This window comes from Anas acuta, chromosome 1 (genome assembly GCF_963932015.1).
Source record: "Anas acuta chromosome 1, bAnaAcu1.1, whole genome shotgun sequence".
NCBI classification, from domain to species: Eukaryota; Metazoa; Chordata; class Aves; order Anseriformes; family Anatidae; genus Anas; species Anas acuta.
Genome location: NC_088979.1, coordinates 61885514 through 61899019, shown reverse-complemented (window position 1 = coordinate 61899019; position 13506 = coordinate 61885514). Strand labels below are relative to the sequence as shown.

Here is a 13506-nt window from a genome sequence, read left to right as displayed (position 1 = left end):
TGGGAACTCACTCTATAACTCCAGCATAATACAGAAGCTGGTACAGCTATTCCAGCAGGCCCCAAAGTCTACACCAGCTGTTTGAAAAAAGAGTATGGGGGAAACAACTGCAGTACTATGCACAGCATGTCATAATCCAGGCTTTGATGAACCACTGTTGAACTACATTAAGACTTTAAAGTGCAACAATTAAAATAGTAAGAGTAGGAAATTATACCTAAACTACTAGCCATTGCTTTCATTTGCCATGACTTTTGCTCATCAAGAGATGAATCCTATGACAGGATATACTCTGTGTAGTTAGCACTACAAAGAAATGAAAACACTACACTGTAGGTTTTTTTGAAACAGCAGACCCCAACTGACCAAAGGGATATTCCACACCAGTTTGGTGTGCTCAGAAAGAAAAACTCAGGGAAAAGTGGAGGATGGGGGGACATTTATGGTGATGGTGTTTGTCTTCCCAAGCAAGCATAAAGTATGGTTACACCCTGAGCTTCAGGATGTGGCTGGACATCTGCCTGCTGATGGGAAGTAGTTAATCAATTCCCCTTTTTACTTTGCTGGTGTGCACAGCTTTTCCTTTCCTTATCAAACCATCGTTAACTCAATTGATGTGTCTTTTTGCCTTCCTTCTCTTTCTCCCCATCACACAGGAGAAGGGATTGAATAAGAGTCTGCTGGCCAGGGTCAACCCACAACATCCTCATTTTTGTTACGGTTTTAGCCATCATAGCATGACTAAAGATAGGTAATACAGAACCCCCATATAGAAGTTCTGAGATAAAATTTGGACCATTCTGACACAGACACTGTCTTGATGTCTAATTTCCTCATTAAACTTTTTTTCCCCCAAAAAGACAGAATATTAATACTGAAGTACAAAATAATAGACCTTTCTTCTGCCCATCAAGAGTATTAATTCCTTTGAGTGGCCCAGTAAAAGATGCTGAACATCAAGCTGCTTGCACAAATTTTGCTTACACATTCACATCCTATTTGCTGGTTCTATCTTGCTGCTATGTAGGAAAAATGTTTTCTGTCTGGGCCCACTGACAGAGTGAAGATTGAACCATGCAATGAAATTCACTGAGCCACTATGTTCTTACACTGATGTCTGTCATGCAAGAGCAATTATCGTTAGATTGGACTGAAGGCAAAAAGCCAAACAAATAATAGAAATACTCTAAAGACCAATATCTGTGACTATTACTTTGGAAGCCCAGAGTTTTAGAAATTGCTCTGTGGCTATACTGAAATGGTAATGAAGTAAATGAAAATGAAGAATGTAATATGTACAGCTTATAAACTCACTTGCTAATTTAAATCTAGTAAAAGTTTTGATGAATTAATTTTGTACTAACAAGGTTTATGCAGGATAAGGTATTCTCTGTCCTTCTGCAGCTGGCTTGAAACTACTGAAGTCAACAAATTTGGGTCCAGCTCAATCAACAGATACGCAACCATGCTCATTCCTGATTCAGTTCTGACCCAGACCAAGCTCTGATAACGCATAGGTCTGATCACTCTGTCTCCATATGAATTACAACATTCTATATTCATCTGTGAGTCCACTAATTTCAGTAAGATTCTATCTATATTTAAGTGCTCATGTTAATTGGAACACTGCTGCATTCAGGTTCCAGATGAAAAACTACCTAAAACTTTTCCTTTTGGTAGCACTAGCTTGAGAATGAAATAACAATCCCTTACCTGTATTATGCAATTTAAATCCAACAAACCAACTTTTATTAGGATCTTCTATACTCAATGATGTGGCAGTAACAGATTTCTAAAAATTACTTCAATTTTATGGATTAATTTTCACATTAAAAATGAGATAACACTATAACTTTTTTTCATGCTAATCTGCAGAAAGCACAGCAGCTATCATTACCAACTGTACATTACCATCAGCATATACTCAAGACCTGATCCAAAATAATTTTTATTATCTCTTCATTCCTTAGAGGCTACAGAAATCTCAAAGGTAAAAGAAAGGAGATTTATCTAATCATTTTTTCTTGTTCTTACTAAACTCATTTTGAGTCATTGTGGAAAAATGTAACAGGATGTGGAGAGCTACTCAGAAATAGACAAAAGTCAAAGTAAACACACAAGAGTGTTGAGTAAACACAAGAATGTAAATGATTCTTTGTAACACAAGGAATTATAAAATAATTTATAAGCTTGTGTTGAGCTTATAGTGAGCTTATAGTTGAGCTTAGTGAGACATCATCATGTAACAAAAAAGCTTCTACTTTAACTACACAAGAAAAACCATTTTCCTGTCAAAGTTCATCACAATAATTCCAAAGGCATTTCCCTGAAACAGTCTAACACAAAAAGATGGGGTTAAAATAACATGCTAAACAAATACAAAAGTTATCTTTAGTTTTACTTTTTCTCACCTGTTTGATAGCTGTTACAGTGATGACAAATAAAAGTGGAAGTCCGCTTGTAACTGGACTAGTAGGTGTATCAATAATTAACTGCAACAAAAGGAACAAATATCTTTGGGTTATATTTTTGTGAATGTAAGCAGTGAACTATTCAAACAAAACGTTTCAAGTAATGTTTTCACCAGTATGTTACAAAGTACCAAGGACATTTAATTATAAGGACATTCAATTATAATTAACAGTATTTTAATACAATTTTAAGGATTTTAGGGAGCTTTGGAGGCGAAACCACTGAGCAGCATTTGAAATCAGCATACTGCTGTTTTCACATTATACAATACAGCTGTTCTTAAGCACGCAAGCAGTAAATCCTGAAATACTGAGCTGTGTCTTCTGTAATTATATAAGCAAGAGGTAGAATCCAGAGGAAATTAAGTTGTTAGAATCTGCACAGTTTTTCTTTCTATGCAGTCTAGTGTGTCAAGTGATAGAACTTTTCACTTAACTTTTATTGTTTAATACATTTAAATGTTGTGAATGGTTCAGAATAAAGACACCGAGAAAGCAGCAAACAAATTACTTGAGATAATAATTACAAAACCAAATATTCTATGTATTATGCTAAGCAATTATTATATAAGCATCCACAACTTGTTTTCTCTACAGGCCTTGGTAACTGTGCAGTTGAAAAATTTCTGCCATGGGATGATTCTGTTATAAAAAAATGCAACTTTTAGCATAACTAATAGTATTTTATTATCAACAATGTATATCAATAGTTTTACTCATTTGAATGCTTGTTTACTACAAAATAAAAATTTAAAAATGACACTCATTATATTTAACTTCATCAAGAGATGCCTCGCCCATTAATTATCAAACCAGTGATGGTGTCAATTTCTCTTTAGGTTAGATTCACATTTACAACCTGGGAATGAAATAAAACCCTTTTTGTCGCATCAACAATTCAAGAACCTATCCAAGTTCACCCATTTACCTCCCCAGTCATAAAAAAAACATTGGATTTTTAAACCTTTTTCAGTTGTTTGCTTTTTTTTTAAGGAAAAATCCAGAAATTTATTTAAAAATGGGGATAGCTTACCTGAACAAGAAAAATGATGAGAAAATAGAAGTTAGCTATTCTTCTGAACTGCTCAAACAAATTTTTCGGTATAAAGTTCCAAAACGTGTACTGAAAACAAATGCACAGATTATCACTGTTTGTGAGAGAAATATTATTCACATCTTTTGTTCAAAGAATCAGACAAATTCAAAAGTCACGATTTATGATTAAATTAAACTAAAAATTGTCTTATTTTTGTTATTTTATTTAATAGTCCACTGAAATGGAATCTTAATTGAAATCATGTATTCCTGGAATCATATCATTTGTGTCAGGTAGGACCTTCTGAACTGTGATAGTCTTGGTACTAGGAATTTAAAGTTTTTCAACAGTATCAATGCTCATTCAGAGATTCAGCTCCAGAACAGCTCACCTGAAGATATCGAAGGATTTTTAAAAACATCTTAGTGGCTTCTAACATTATTTTTAATTCATTTCCATTTTGTACACGACTTGAGGAGGTAGGTGGCACTCTGAGAGTTAACTACGAAGTCATAGCATGCTGAGTACTACGTAAAAGTTGCCAGCCCCTGTTCCTTGACTGATGCAAACATACTTCTCAAAATAAACTACAGCACTGCATAAGAGTACATGGCTGGATATTTCTGGAGAACAAGTCCTACGAGGAGCGGCTGAGGGAGCTGGGCTTGTTCAGCCTGGAGAAAAGCAAGCTCAGGGGTGACCTTATTGCTCTTTACAGATACCTTAAAGGAGGCTGTAGAGAGGTGGGGGTTGGTCTGTTCTCCCACGTGCCTGGTGATAGGACGAGGGGGAATGGGCTTAAGTTGTGCCAGGGGAGTTTTAGGTTAGATGTTAGGAAGAACTTCTTTACCGAAAGGGTTGTTAGACATTGGAATGGGCTGCCCAGGGAAGTGGTGGAGTCACCATCCCTGGAGGTCTTCAAAAGACATTTAGATGTAGAGCTTAGGGATATGGTTTAGTGGGGACTGTTAGTGTTAGATCAGAGGTTGGACTCGATGATCTTGAGGTCTCTTCCAACCTAGAAATTCTGTGATTCTGTGATTCTCTATTCTTACAAATACCTAAAGCTTAAAGAAGTAAGAAACAGTATATAAAAGTGCAAACTGAAAATGCAAAAATTTCAAAGGAAAAAACATAAAAGTTAAGGAGGAAGGTCGTTCCATCATTTAGTCCCTTCCCTTGGCCACAGGGGGTTTAACCTTACTTTGCTTATGCAGCTCACTGTGTAGCTCCCAAAAACTGGATCAGAGCATTGCTTTTTGGAATGCATGTGAAAAATGACATCTAGAACTGAGTGAAAATGTATGAAAAATGGCTTAAGAAAAGTAACACTATTATCTTACTATTCAAATTCTCATTTGACATATCATAAAATGACAACTCCAATGTAACGTTTGTTTTGAAGAAGACAGACTAAGAAGCTTCCACTAATTATTTGCTTAGATTACACTGATACATACTGTTATGCAAATTATGCCATGAGCTATACATCTTCTGAATTTGGCCCTGAACGCAAAGACAACCACAGGTCTAGAAGGAAAGTATCTCAGTTCCATCTTAGGGTAACAAGGATCCCCAAGAAACATGCCTTCATTGTATGCGCAACCCCTACAATGCAGACTATAGAATCATAGAATCATAGAACTTCCTATCACAGAATGGTTTGGGTTGGAAGGGACCTTAAAGCCCATCCAGTTCCAACCCCCTGCCATACAGGGACACCTCCCACCAGACCAGGTTGCCCAAAGCCCCCTCCACCCCATCCAGCCTAGCCTCGAACACCTCCAGGGATGGGGCATCCACAGCTTCTCCTGGTAACCTGTTCCCATGCCTCAGCACCCTATGAGGGAAGAATTTCTTATCTAACCTAGATGTACCCTCTTTTAGTTTAAAGCCATTATTCCTTGTGCTATCACTACACTCCCTGACAAACAGTCCCTCTCCTTCTTTCTTTCCTGTAGCCCCCTTTAGGTACTGGAAAGCAGCTGTAAGGTCTCCCTGGAGCCCTCTCTTCTCCAGGCTGAACAACCCCAATTCTCTCAGCCTGTCTTTGTAGGAGAGGTGCTCCAGGCCCTGATCATCTTTGTGGCCCTCCTCTGGACTCACTCCAACAGCCCCATGTCTTGTGAGAGTAGAGCAGAGGGGGAGAATCACCTCCCTCACCCTGCAGGCCATGCTGCTTTTGATTCATCCCAGGATACGGTTGGCTTTCTGGGCTGCAAGCGCACATTGCCAGCTTGTGTCAGTATTTCATTTACCAACACCCCCAAGTCCTTCTCCGCAGTACCATTCTCAATCCACTCATTTCCCAGTCTGTACTCATGTTAGGAACTTTCCTGAACCAGGTGCAGTACCTTGCACTTGGCCTTGTTGAATTTCCTGATGTTCACGTGGGCCCACTTCTCAAGCCTGTCCAGGTCCCTCTGGATGGCATCCTTTCTTTCTGCCACATCAATTGCATCACTCAGCTTGGGGTCACCCACAAAGCTGCTGATGGTGAACTCAATCCCACTGTCCAACCACTGACAAAGATGTTTAATAATACCAGTCCCAGTACAGACCCCTGAGTAACCCTTGTATTTGTTTGGCTTTAAAGCCTGCACATGCGTAGCTCATGGGAACAATATATTCTTTTTCTATGATGTCCCCAAAATCAGTATATTCCAAATATTCCCTAAGTAAGCACTTACCCTGCTTAAGAAGTTATTTAAATATTGTATCACCTGTTCGCAAGCCCAAACCCCTGCAAGTATATATGCAAGATCTGGGAAGTCAAGTGCTCTCCCCGTGCAATCGGAATACCTTCACTGGGCTGGAATGCTATTCACACTGCCCACTCCCCAGCTACTTGCTTTGGCTGCAGGATTTTAGAAAGAACTGGTTAGACTTGATCAAGAATTTTCCTTGTACAACGGTCCCAATCGTTTAAAGCTGCTGTTGTGATATGTAGCAACACAGAGAAGGGAAGTCCCACACATGATTTCTGCCTGGTAGTCACAGACAGCAGTATCAGCAACAAGGAAACCCATCCCTTAGGTAATTTTAAGAGATATATACATCAGTGAGAAGCTGAAGTGGTGATAGTGATACAGACACACCAACAAATTATAAGTTAGTACACCACTAGAGCTGACCGCTGTGGTGATCTCACCAGCACTCTTCAATGGCTACCCACAGCAATAAAGCTCCGACTGGTTGGTTTTGTACCTCTGATGACTGTAGGCATAGATTGCAAGCCACAACAGAGGCATCCAAATAATTTATTTTTTCTTATTTCTCCATTAACAAAACATCAGATTTCTTCTCTAATGTCTGAAAATGATATGCATAAATCATATGTAGTGCAACACAACTTAAATTTACAATTCCAGTCATGGAAAGACGGGATTATGTCAATCATGGCTTGAGATGAACCTATTCAGAATTGGGCTTGTTGCCTTTTCACGCACACATAGAGGGAACATGCTAGGTTTATAATTAGAAGAATGTATCCCTGGACTGCAGAAATGATGCCAGATCTTTTACGCCACATTTTTGCTACTCCAGTGTTCAGAAAACATCCTGAGAAGTGAAACAACTTAAGAGAAGGTTATCACGTGAAATCTTCCCAGAAGCATTACTATTGTAACTAAACAAAACTAGCGGCTAGGAAGAGGTTTAAAGAGGTTTCTAGCCACTTCTTTGTTACCTCTGGCCGCTACAGTTTGACAAATTGTTTAAACCTACGAAACCACTGGGCCACCCAAAGCGTACTTTGAAGTGTTATCTTCAGTTACTTTATATCATGTAAATGATGGTATGTGAGAATGAACTGGTTATAGTAATTCTGTATTTTAATCATTAGCTTTGATTAACTACAAAATTATGTCTATTTTCTAATCTTAATGCATTTTTTTTCTTATGAATCTTTGCTTGCAGAAAAGAAAAAAATAGGTTTCAGTGAAAAACTGCTTGCATTTTTCTGGTTTGCAATAACTTTCTGTTTAAATGTGCTAGTGTTTAAACTAAAGATGTGCTGGCAGCATATTTTTGTGAGACAAGATATTTAAAACACCAGAAAGTCAAGTAAGTTATTTAAAACAATCTGTAAAAAAAGTTGAATGTTCATCTTTATCCAAAGTATCTGATCTTCCTTATATTCCAACTTCCATCTACTGCTTTCCCAGTGAAGCAGTGTTCTTTCCTGCAGCTTCATCTTTCCTCACCATCTCTCTTACCTCAATAAATATGAACATACTGGGAGCAGACCATTTTCAGAAAATCATGTTTGGGTTGGTTGGGACCCTTCAGGATCGTCTAGTTCTAACCTCCCCATGCCATGGGCAGGGACACCTCCCACCAGCCCAGGTTGCCCAAAGCCCCATCCAGCCTGGCCTTGAACACCTCCAGGGATGGGGCAGCCACAGCTTCTCCAGGCAACCTGTGCCAGTGCCTCACCACCCTCAGCAATGAAGAATTTCTTCCTTATATCTAATCTAAACCTACCCTATTTTAGTTTAAAGCCATTCCCCCTTGTCCTATCACTACACTCCCAACAAACAGTTCCTCCCCAGCTTTCCTGTAGCCCCCTTTAGGTACTGGGAGGTCACAGTGAAGTCTGCCTGTAGCCTTCTTTTCTCCAGGCTGAACATCCCCAGCTCTCTCAGCCTGTCTTCATGTAGGAGCTGCTTCAGCCCTCTGATCATCCTCGTGGTTGTCCTCTGAACTCACTCCAAGAGCTCTGTGTCCTTCTTGAGCTGGGGACCCCAGAACTGAACGCAGCACTCCTGGTGCAATCTTGTGGTACTGGAGCAGAGGGGAAGAATCACCTCCCTTATGCTGCTGGCAACGCTTCTGTTTTCCTTGAACCTCATACATTTTTAGTATAATCCTTCATTATACTGGATTTCAGACATACGAAGTACACCTTTATTCTTCACAGAAGTAACAAGTTTTGAAAGATTTTAGGCAAGAAAGAAAGATCGCTAAGATGCCTAGACAGATCTCCCCCTTTCCTCACTCCTCAACCGCCTGTAGCTCAGACCAGGATCTACAAATTGAAGGTTAACATTTAACCACCATTATCACTCCCAGGAGAAACTACAGAGCAGCTGCCACCCAGAACAAGATCTCATGACTGTATTCAAGGCACTTTCTCTACTCTAGCAAGGCAGGAACAAAATAAAAGCCTTTGAAGAAAAGACGTTAAATATGTTCGTTTTTAATATCTCAGATTTTGTGCAGGTAGAGAGCTAATACCACCTGATATACTCTGATATTTTCTGGTCACACTTTCTGTAAACTCTGAAAAACATTGTGAAAAAAGAGTATACATAAAACTGTAATTTGCTTAACGGAAATAATGTATCCAAATAATTATGCCCTTGAAGCTTGTAAATTGGGGAAGGCTTAACTAAACTTTTTTAATAGCTGCGTAAGAGAGATCAAAGGACATACGAATTTTGCATACAAGATGCAGTATGTTAGACAGCAAGTAGTAGAGCTGCGTTCATCTCTGCAATGAATAGATGCATCTCAAGCACTGAGCAAGGAACGTAAAATCAGTCTGTCTTAAGTCAAAAGAGCATAATTTCAGTAGATTTTCTTTCAATTTATTATCATGATAGTACCTGCAGGGCTGATGCATTTCTGTAACTGCATGCTTGGTGTCCTTATTCATACCTCAGCAGTATTCCCACCTACAGGCACCTGCCCCATCTTACCAACTCTTCTATCCTGTCACTTTGCTAATGCCTTGTTGGCTTCCAGCCTTGCTAGAGCCAGTCCCATGGATTCAAAAATATGAAATATGGTCCTCACAATGAACTGATTTAGTTTTAAACTTTGCATTTTGATCTTTTCATTTGATATCTCCACTTCAGATTTTTGGCTCACGTCTTAAGCTTCTCTTTTCATCCTAAAAGACAAAAACTTTCTTAAGTAAAGGTTTCTCATGTAATTACTTGATATAAAATGCTGGAGCTGTAAAACAAAACAAAACAAAAAAAGCAGCACTCCATTTTGCATTATTGAATTCTATCAACATCTCGATTTCTTACAGTGTATTTTTTGTATTTGTTTTCCAATAGTCATTGTCTCCCTGCTAACCTGCTTCGATCTGATATTCTGACACTCCTTTCCCTCAGTACTACTAGATATTTTTCACTGTTTCTTGTAGGTGCTTAGAACTATTCTGCCAAAAATTTCCCTGTGTTGCTTCAGTCCTGGTTTGCATACATCCTGCTGTGCTGAATTCTAAATCCTTCTGCAAAACAAGATCCACCTTCAGGAAAAATAAACTCAGGGAAGAACAGAAAAAAGCTAAACAATAATGCCTGCAGTCACTTCTACGTTTTAAATGTCTTTCTTTTAACAAATCCAGAAATCTGCACAAGACTTAAGCGTGATCATAGTAACTTCAGTATTGCTAATATATAGATTTTTATAGTACCTATCAATTATCTGGAGATTATATATTCTTAAACTGCCAGTTTACCAACTGGACACATGTATGTGTGCATATATATGCATATATTTTATAACTACATAAATATTACGTACATATACATACAGCTATCCTCCTTCAACAGTATAGATAAAAAGAACTGATCAAAGGTTTGACAATTTCTTTAAAGTTAGTTTCATTTATATCAGTATTATTTTTTTAAACAATTTTTCAAAGCTTAATAGATCAGAGAATTGGTAGAGACAACTATAATAGTAAGTGTGGAAGAAGAAAATCAAGTTAGCTGAAATCCTAAGCACTGAGTCCAGGCCCGTTTATCTCCAGAGACTTGCTTTTATAACTGTATCAGAAGTTTGCAGCAGAACTGATCCATGATATTTGATGTGCTAAATCAGTCTCACCTCTCCCTTCTTCAGACAAAAAGTTTCAGTCATCTATACTTACAAAAGACTCGATAAAAATGGAATTGTAATATCCACAGAATTCTGAAAAGCACTTTGTGAGGTATAGAAAGCAACTCTGAATGAATATAGAAAAAGCAGTTAGCTGTATTTTAGTAAAAGTATAAACTTGCACTTCATCTGCCCACTCCTTGTGATTCCATTAAGGGAGACACCCTTCTTTCTCCCCACCACATGATGTAGGGCAAGTTACATCACATCGATCACAGTAAACTCTGTTAATGTAGGGCTTTTGCATGTGACTAAGAGTCACATGTATACTTGGAGTGCAAAAATGAAACTGATTTGGGGAAATCAGTTCAAATGGTGTGCATGCATTCAGGGTCTCTCAGGTCAAGGGTAGCAAGCATGCAGGGGAAGGCTCTAATGCCCAGTGAGGCGCACACAGATCATGACAGTCACAAGTTTGATCTCTTTACTGTCAGACTAGAGAATGCAGGAGCGTGAATGGACAAATGTTTTGTCATAAGGTTCCTTAAAAACAGTTACCAGTAACATAGGATTCCTACTACAAACCAAGAATTGTATCTTTCATAGCTCTCTCTTAATTTAGGCAATTTCATCAGATTAATCAGATAAATCTGTATCTTCAGGAACTCCTCTGACAAACATATCCTCTAGCATCTGAAAGATTATTCAATTACAGTTAAAAAAAAAGGCTTACAGTAAGGATGACTGTCTAAAGATAAAAGTCTCAGAGAGCATTAGCAAAAGAGATGTGAAACTATGAGCACAAACAAGCTTCACTTTCTCATACGTAAAGTGAAGGGAATTACACCCATCCTCAAGCTTTCTTCCTTCTTCTCCCTTACCCCCTTACACCACGCCCTAAAGTACTGACTACATATTTGTATGAAAAACTTCACTCTGCCCCAGCAATGAATAATAGATAGCTGGTAATCCTGGACTGAATCAGTGGGGTGACAAATGGCTTCTCCTGCAATACAAGAGGGTTGCAGGGAGCCACTATTCTGGAAATCCCACCCAGAAGAAGATCATGAAGATCCTGCAGCTCTTCCTAGTTCTCTCTAGGTATTGGGGTTTTTTCCTGAAGAAAACTGCATTATCACGCATTCCATCCCATCACAGGCATTGCTGCCCATGAGCTGGCACCAGAGAGCGAGCCCATTCATTTAGAAGGATGAGGCCATTTACTCTTCTTTATTGCTGACAGCTCTTGCCCCACTCACCCTTAGGGACAGCTGGGCAAACCTTACTATTTAACTCTTGCAGCATCAAATCTGACCTTCTACATCAGCCAGCGTGGCTGTGAGCAAGTGCAGTGCCAGGGCACAAGGTGGAAGCTCTGCATTATGGCTGCTTTTAGAGCAGATCAATATGTCCACACTGAAAGGCACACAAAACTTTCCCTGCACCGGTACCTACCCACACACATTTCTCTCTGCCCAACAAGGCATGCTGTACAAATATTTGCACTTCACACAGATGACCATGCCAGTTCCCAGCGTGGGCTTGGGATGCTTTTTTTGAATTTCAAATATCACTGCTCAGGGCTGTGTTTGAACTCCTCAACTTAGAGCTGCTGTGTCACGTCCCTGCAGAGGCCAGACAAATCCTCAGTTATGAAGTACGACCTTGGAGAGGTCTGGGACAGCCTGGGTCTCCTCAGGGTTCTAAGTAGCACTGTAGGGTGGAGGCATTTTAATATTTTAATAAGCTTCAGAATTAAGATTTCTTCCAACTGTGGCAAAAAAAAAAGGAGAAATTAGAGCCTTGCTGCCTCCAGTCTTTGTGGTTTAATAACATGGTGCTGGAAGGAAGTGCTGCATGGAAGCAAGCATGAATGCCTGCTGGAAGAAGGCAACATTTCGACATCCTCTGAAACATGCCAGAGTTACTTAGCTTTATTTATCTATTAGTCACTGAGATCAAGATGACTCACAATTAATCAGATTAGCACTGAAAGTAGCTAAGCTTCTGCTTCCAATTTGATAGGGCTCTCAACACGCAGCATTATCGTTTCAGGCGATTCTCATACAAATCAGCGTTTGGATCAGTATTTGAAGAGAAGCCCCAAGGAAGCATGCAAGCAACAGAAGAGATTTGTGAAACAAAAACGGGAGTATTCTGGTCAGTGAACACTGTCATAAAGCATTTCAAAGCAGGAGTTAGTAACAGTATTGTCTTGCCACTCAGAATTCACATTATTGCTTCTTTTTAAGAACCTACACAGGAAATAAAGCTATAGTACCAGGCTGCATTTCATAATTCCATATAATAATTTAAACTGGATGAAATCTCTTTGCAAGGACAAGCTCTTCAAGTAACTGTTCAGCATCCACTGTAGAATCAATTTTGCATTTCACTTGTAGCCTTGTCCCTCTACTTAAAGCACCGTCTTTCTGGAGGCTTAAGCTCCTCTGCTTCCAGTTAAGTGACAGAGGCATAAGTGTCTTTTGTAGCTGTAAAAACTTCACAAAACAGTAAAAGTTTGCCTTGGTGAACCTGTCTAACTGCAAAAATAGTATGGACTCATTCCCCACAAACTGAAAACAAGAATGAAAGTTATGTTAACATGGCTTCCAAACCCAAAGTTTTTTGTAAATCTCTGAGTGGTACAGAAAAAAACAAGTAGTCCTCCTACAGAGTCCCCACTATTCTTAAATTTGTCAGTTGTTTGACACACGGCAACGTCTGATCCTTCACTCAGGGGTCACTCACTGTCTTGGCATCTCTGACACTTCTAGTTCTTGTGGTTCATCCTTTAGGTTCTCTGCCTAACATGGTGAGCAGCTGCCATTAAACATGTTCTCACACAACTTCTTTAACACTGCGCTCTCCACGATTTTATTTTTCTACACAACTTCTCCTCTGTTCAAGAAATACAAATGTATTTATCCCATTAGTCTTTAGTTCACTGGATCAGCTAGAATTGAATTTGCAAATACCTACTTCGTCTACAAATGAATGAGATTCCTGAAACACAGCAGTTCTATGAAAATACCACATCAACGTCAGGGAAAGGAAATTGAATGTTAAAAATTACTAACAAATGAAAAAATAAAGACTTACACCATTGTATAAACTCACAATTAGCCTATGCATTGAAAGCTCTGTGTACTTCACAATCTT

At 39.0% G+C, this 13506-nt stretch overlaps 1 protein-coding gene across 4 annotated transcripts in view; it reads right to left on the bottom strand.

Annotated features, from left to right (window-relative positions):
• The window catches only part of ATP11A (ATPase phospholipid transporting 11A), a 123711-nt gene that overhangs the window by 48007 nt on the left and 62198 nt on the right, over window positions 1-13506 (bottom strand). For all 4 annotated transcript variants that reach the window (XM_068678712.1, XM_068678689.1, XM_068678698.1 and 1 more), the window contains exons 3-4: window positions 3505-3594; window positions 2412-2492 (exon numbers count right to left, since the gene is read on the bottom strand). In XM_068678712.1, the coding sequence (XP_068534813.1) occupies window positions 2412-2492; window positions 3505-3594 (171 nt within the window). The remainder of the gene's footprint in view (window positions 1-2411; window positions 2493-3504; window positions 3595-13506) is intronic.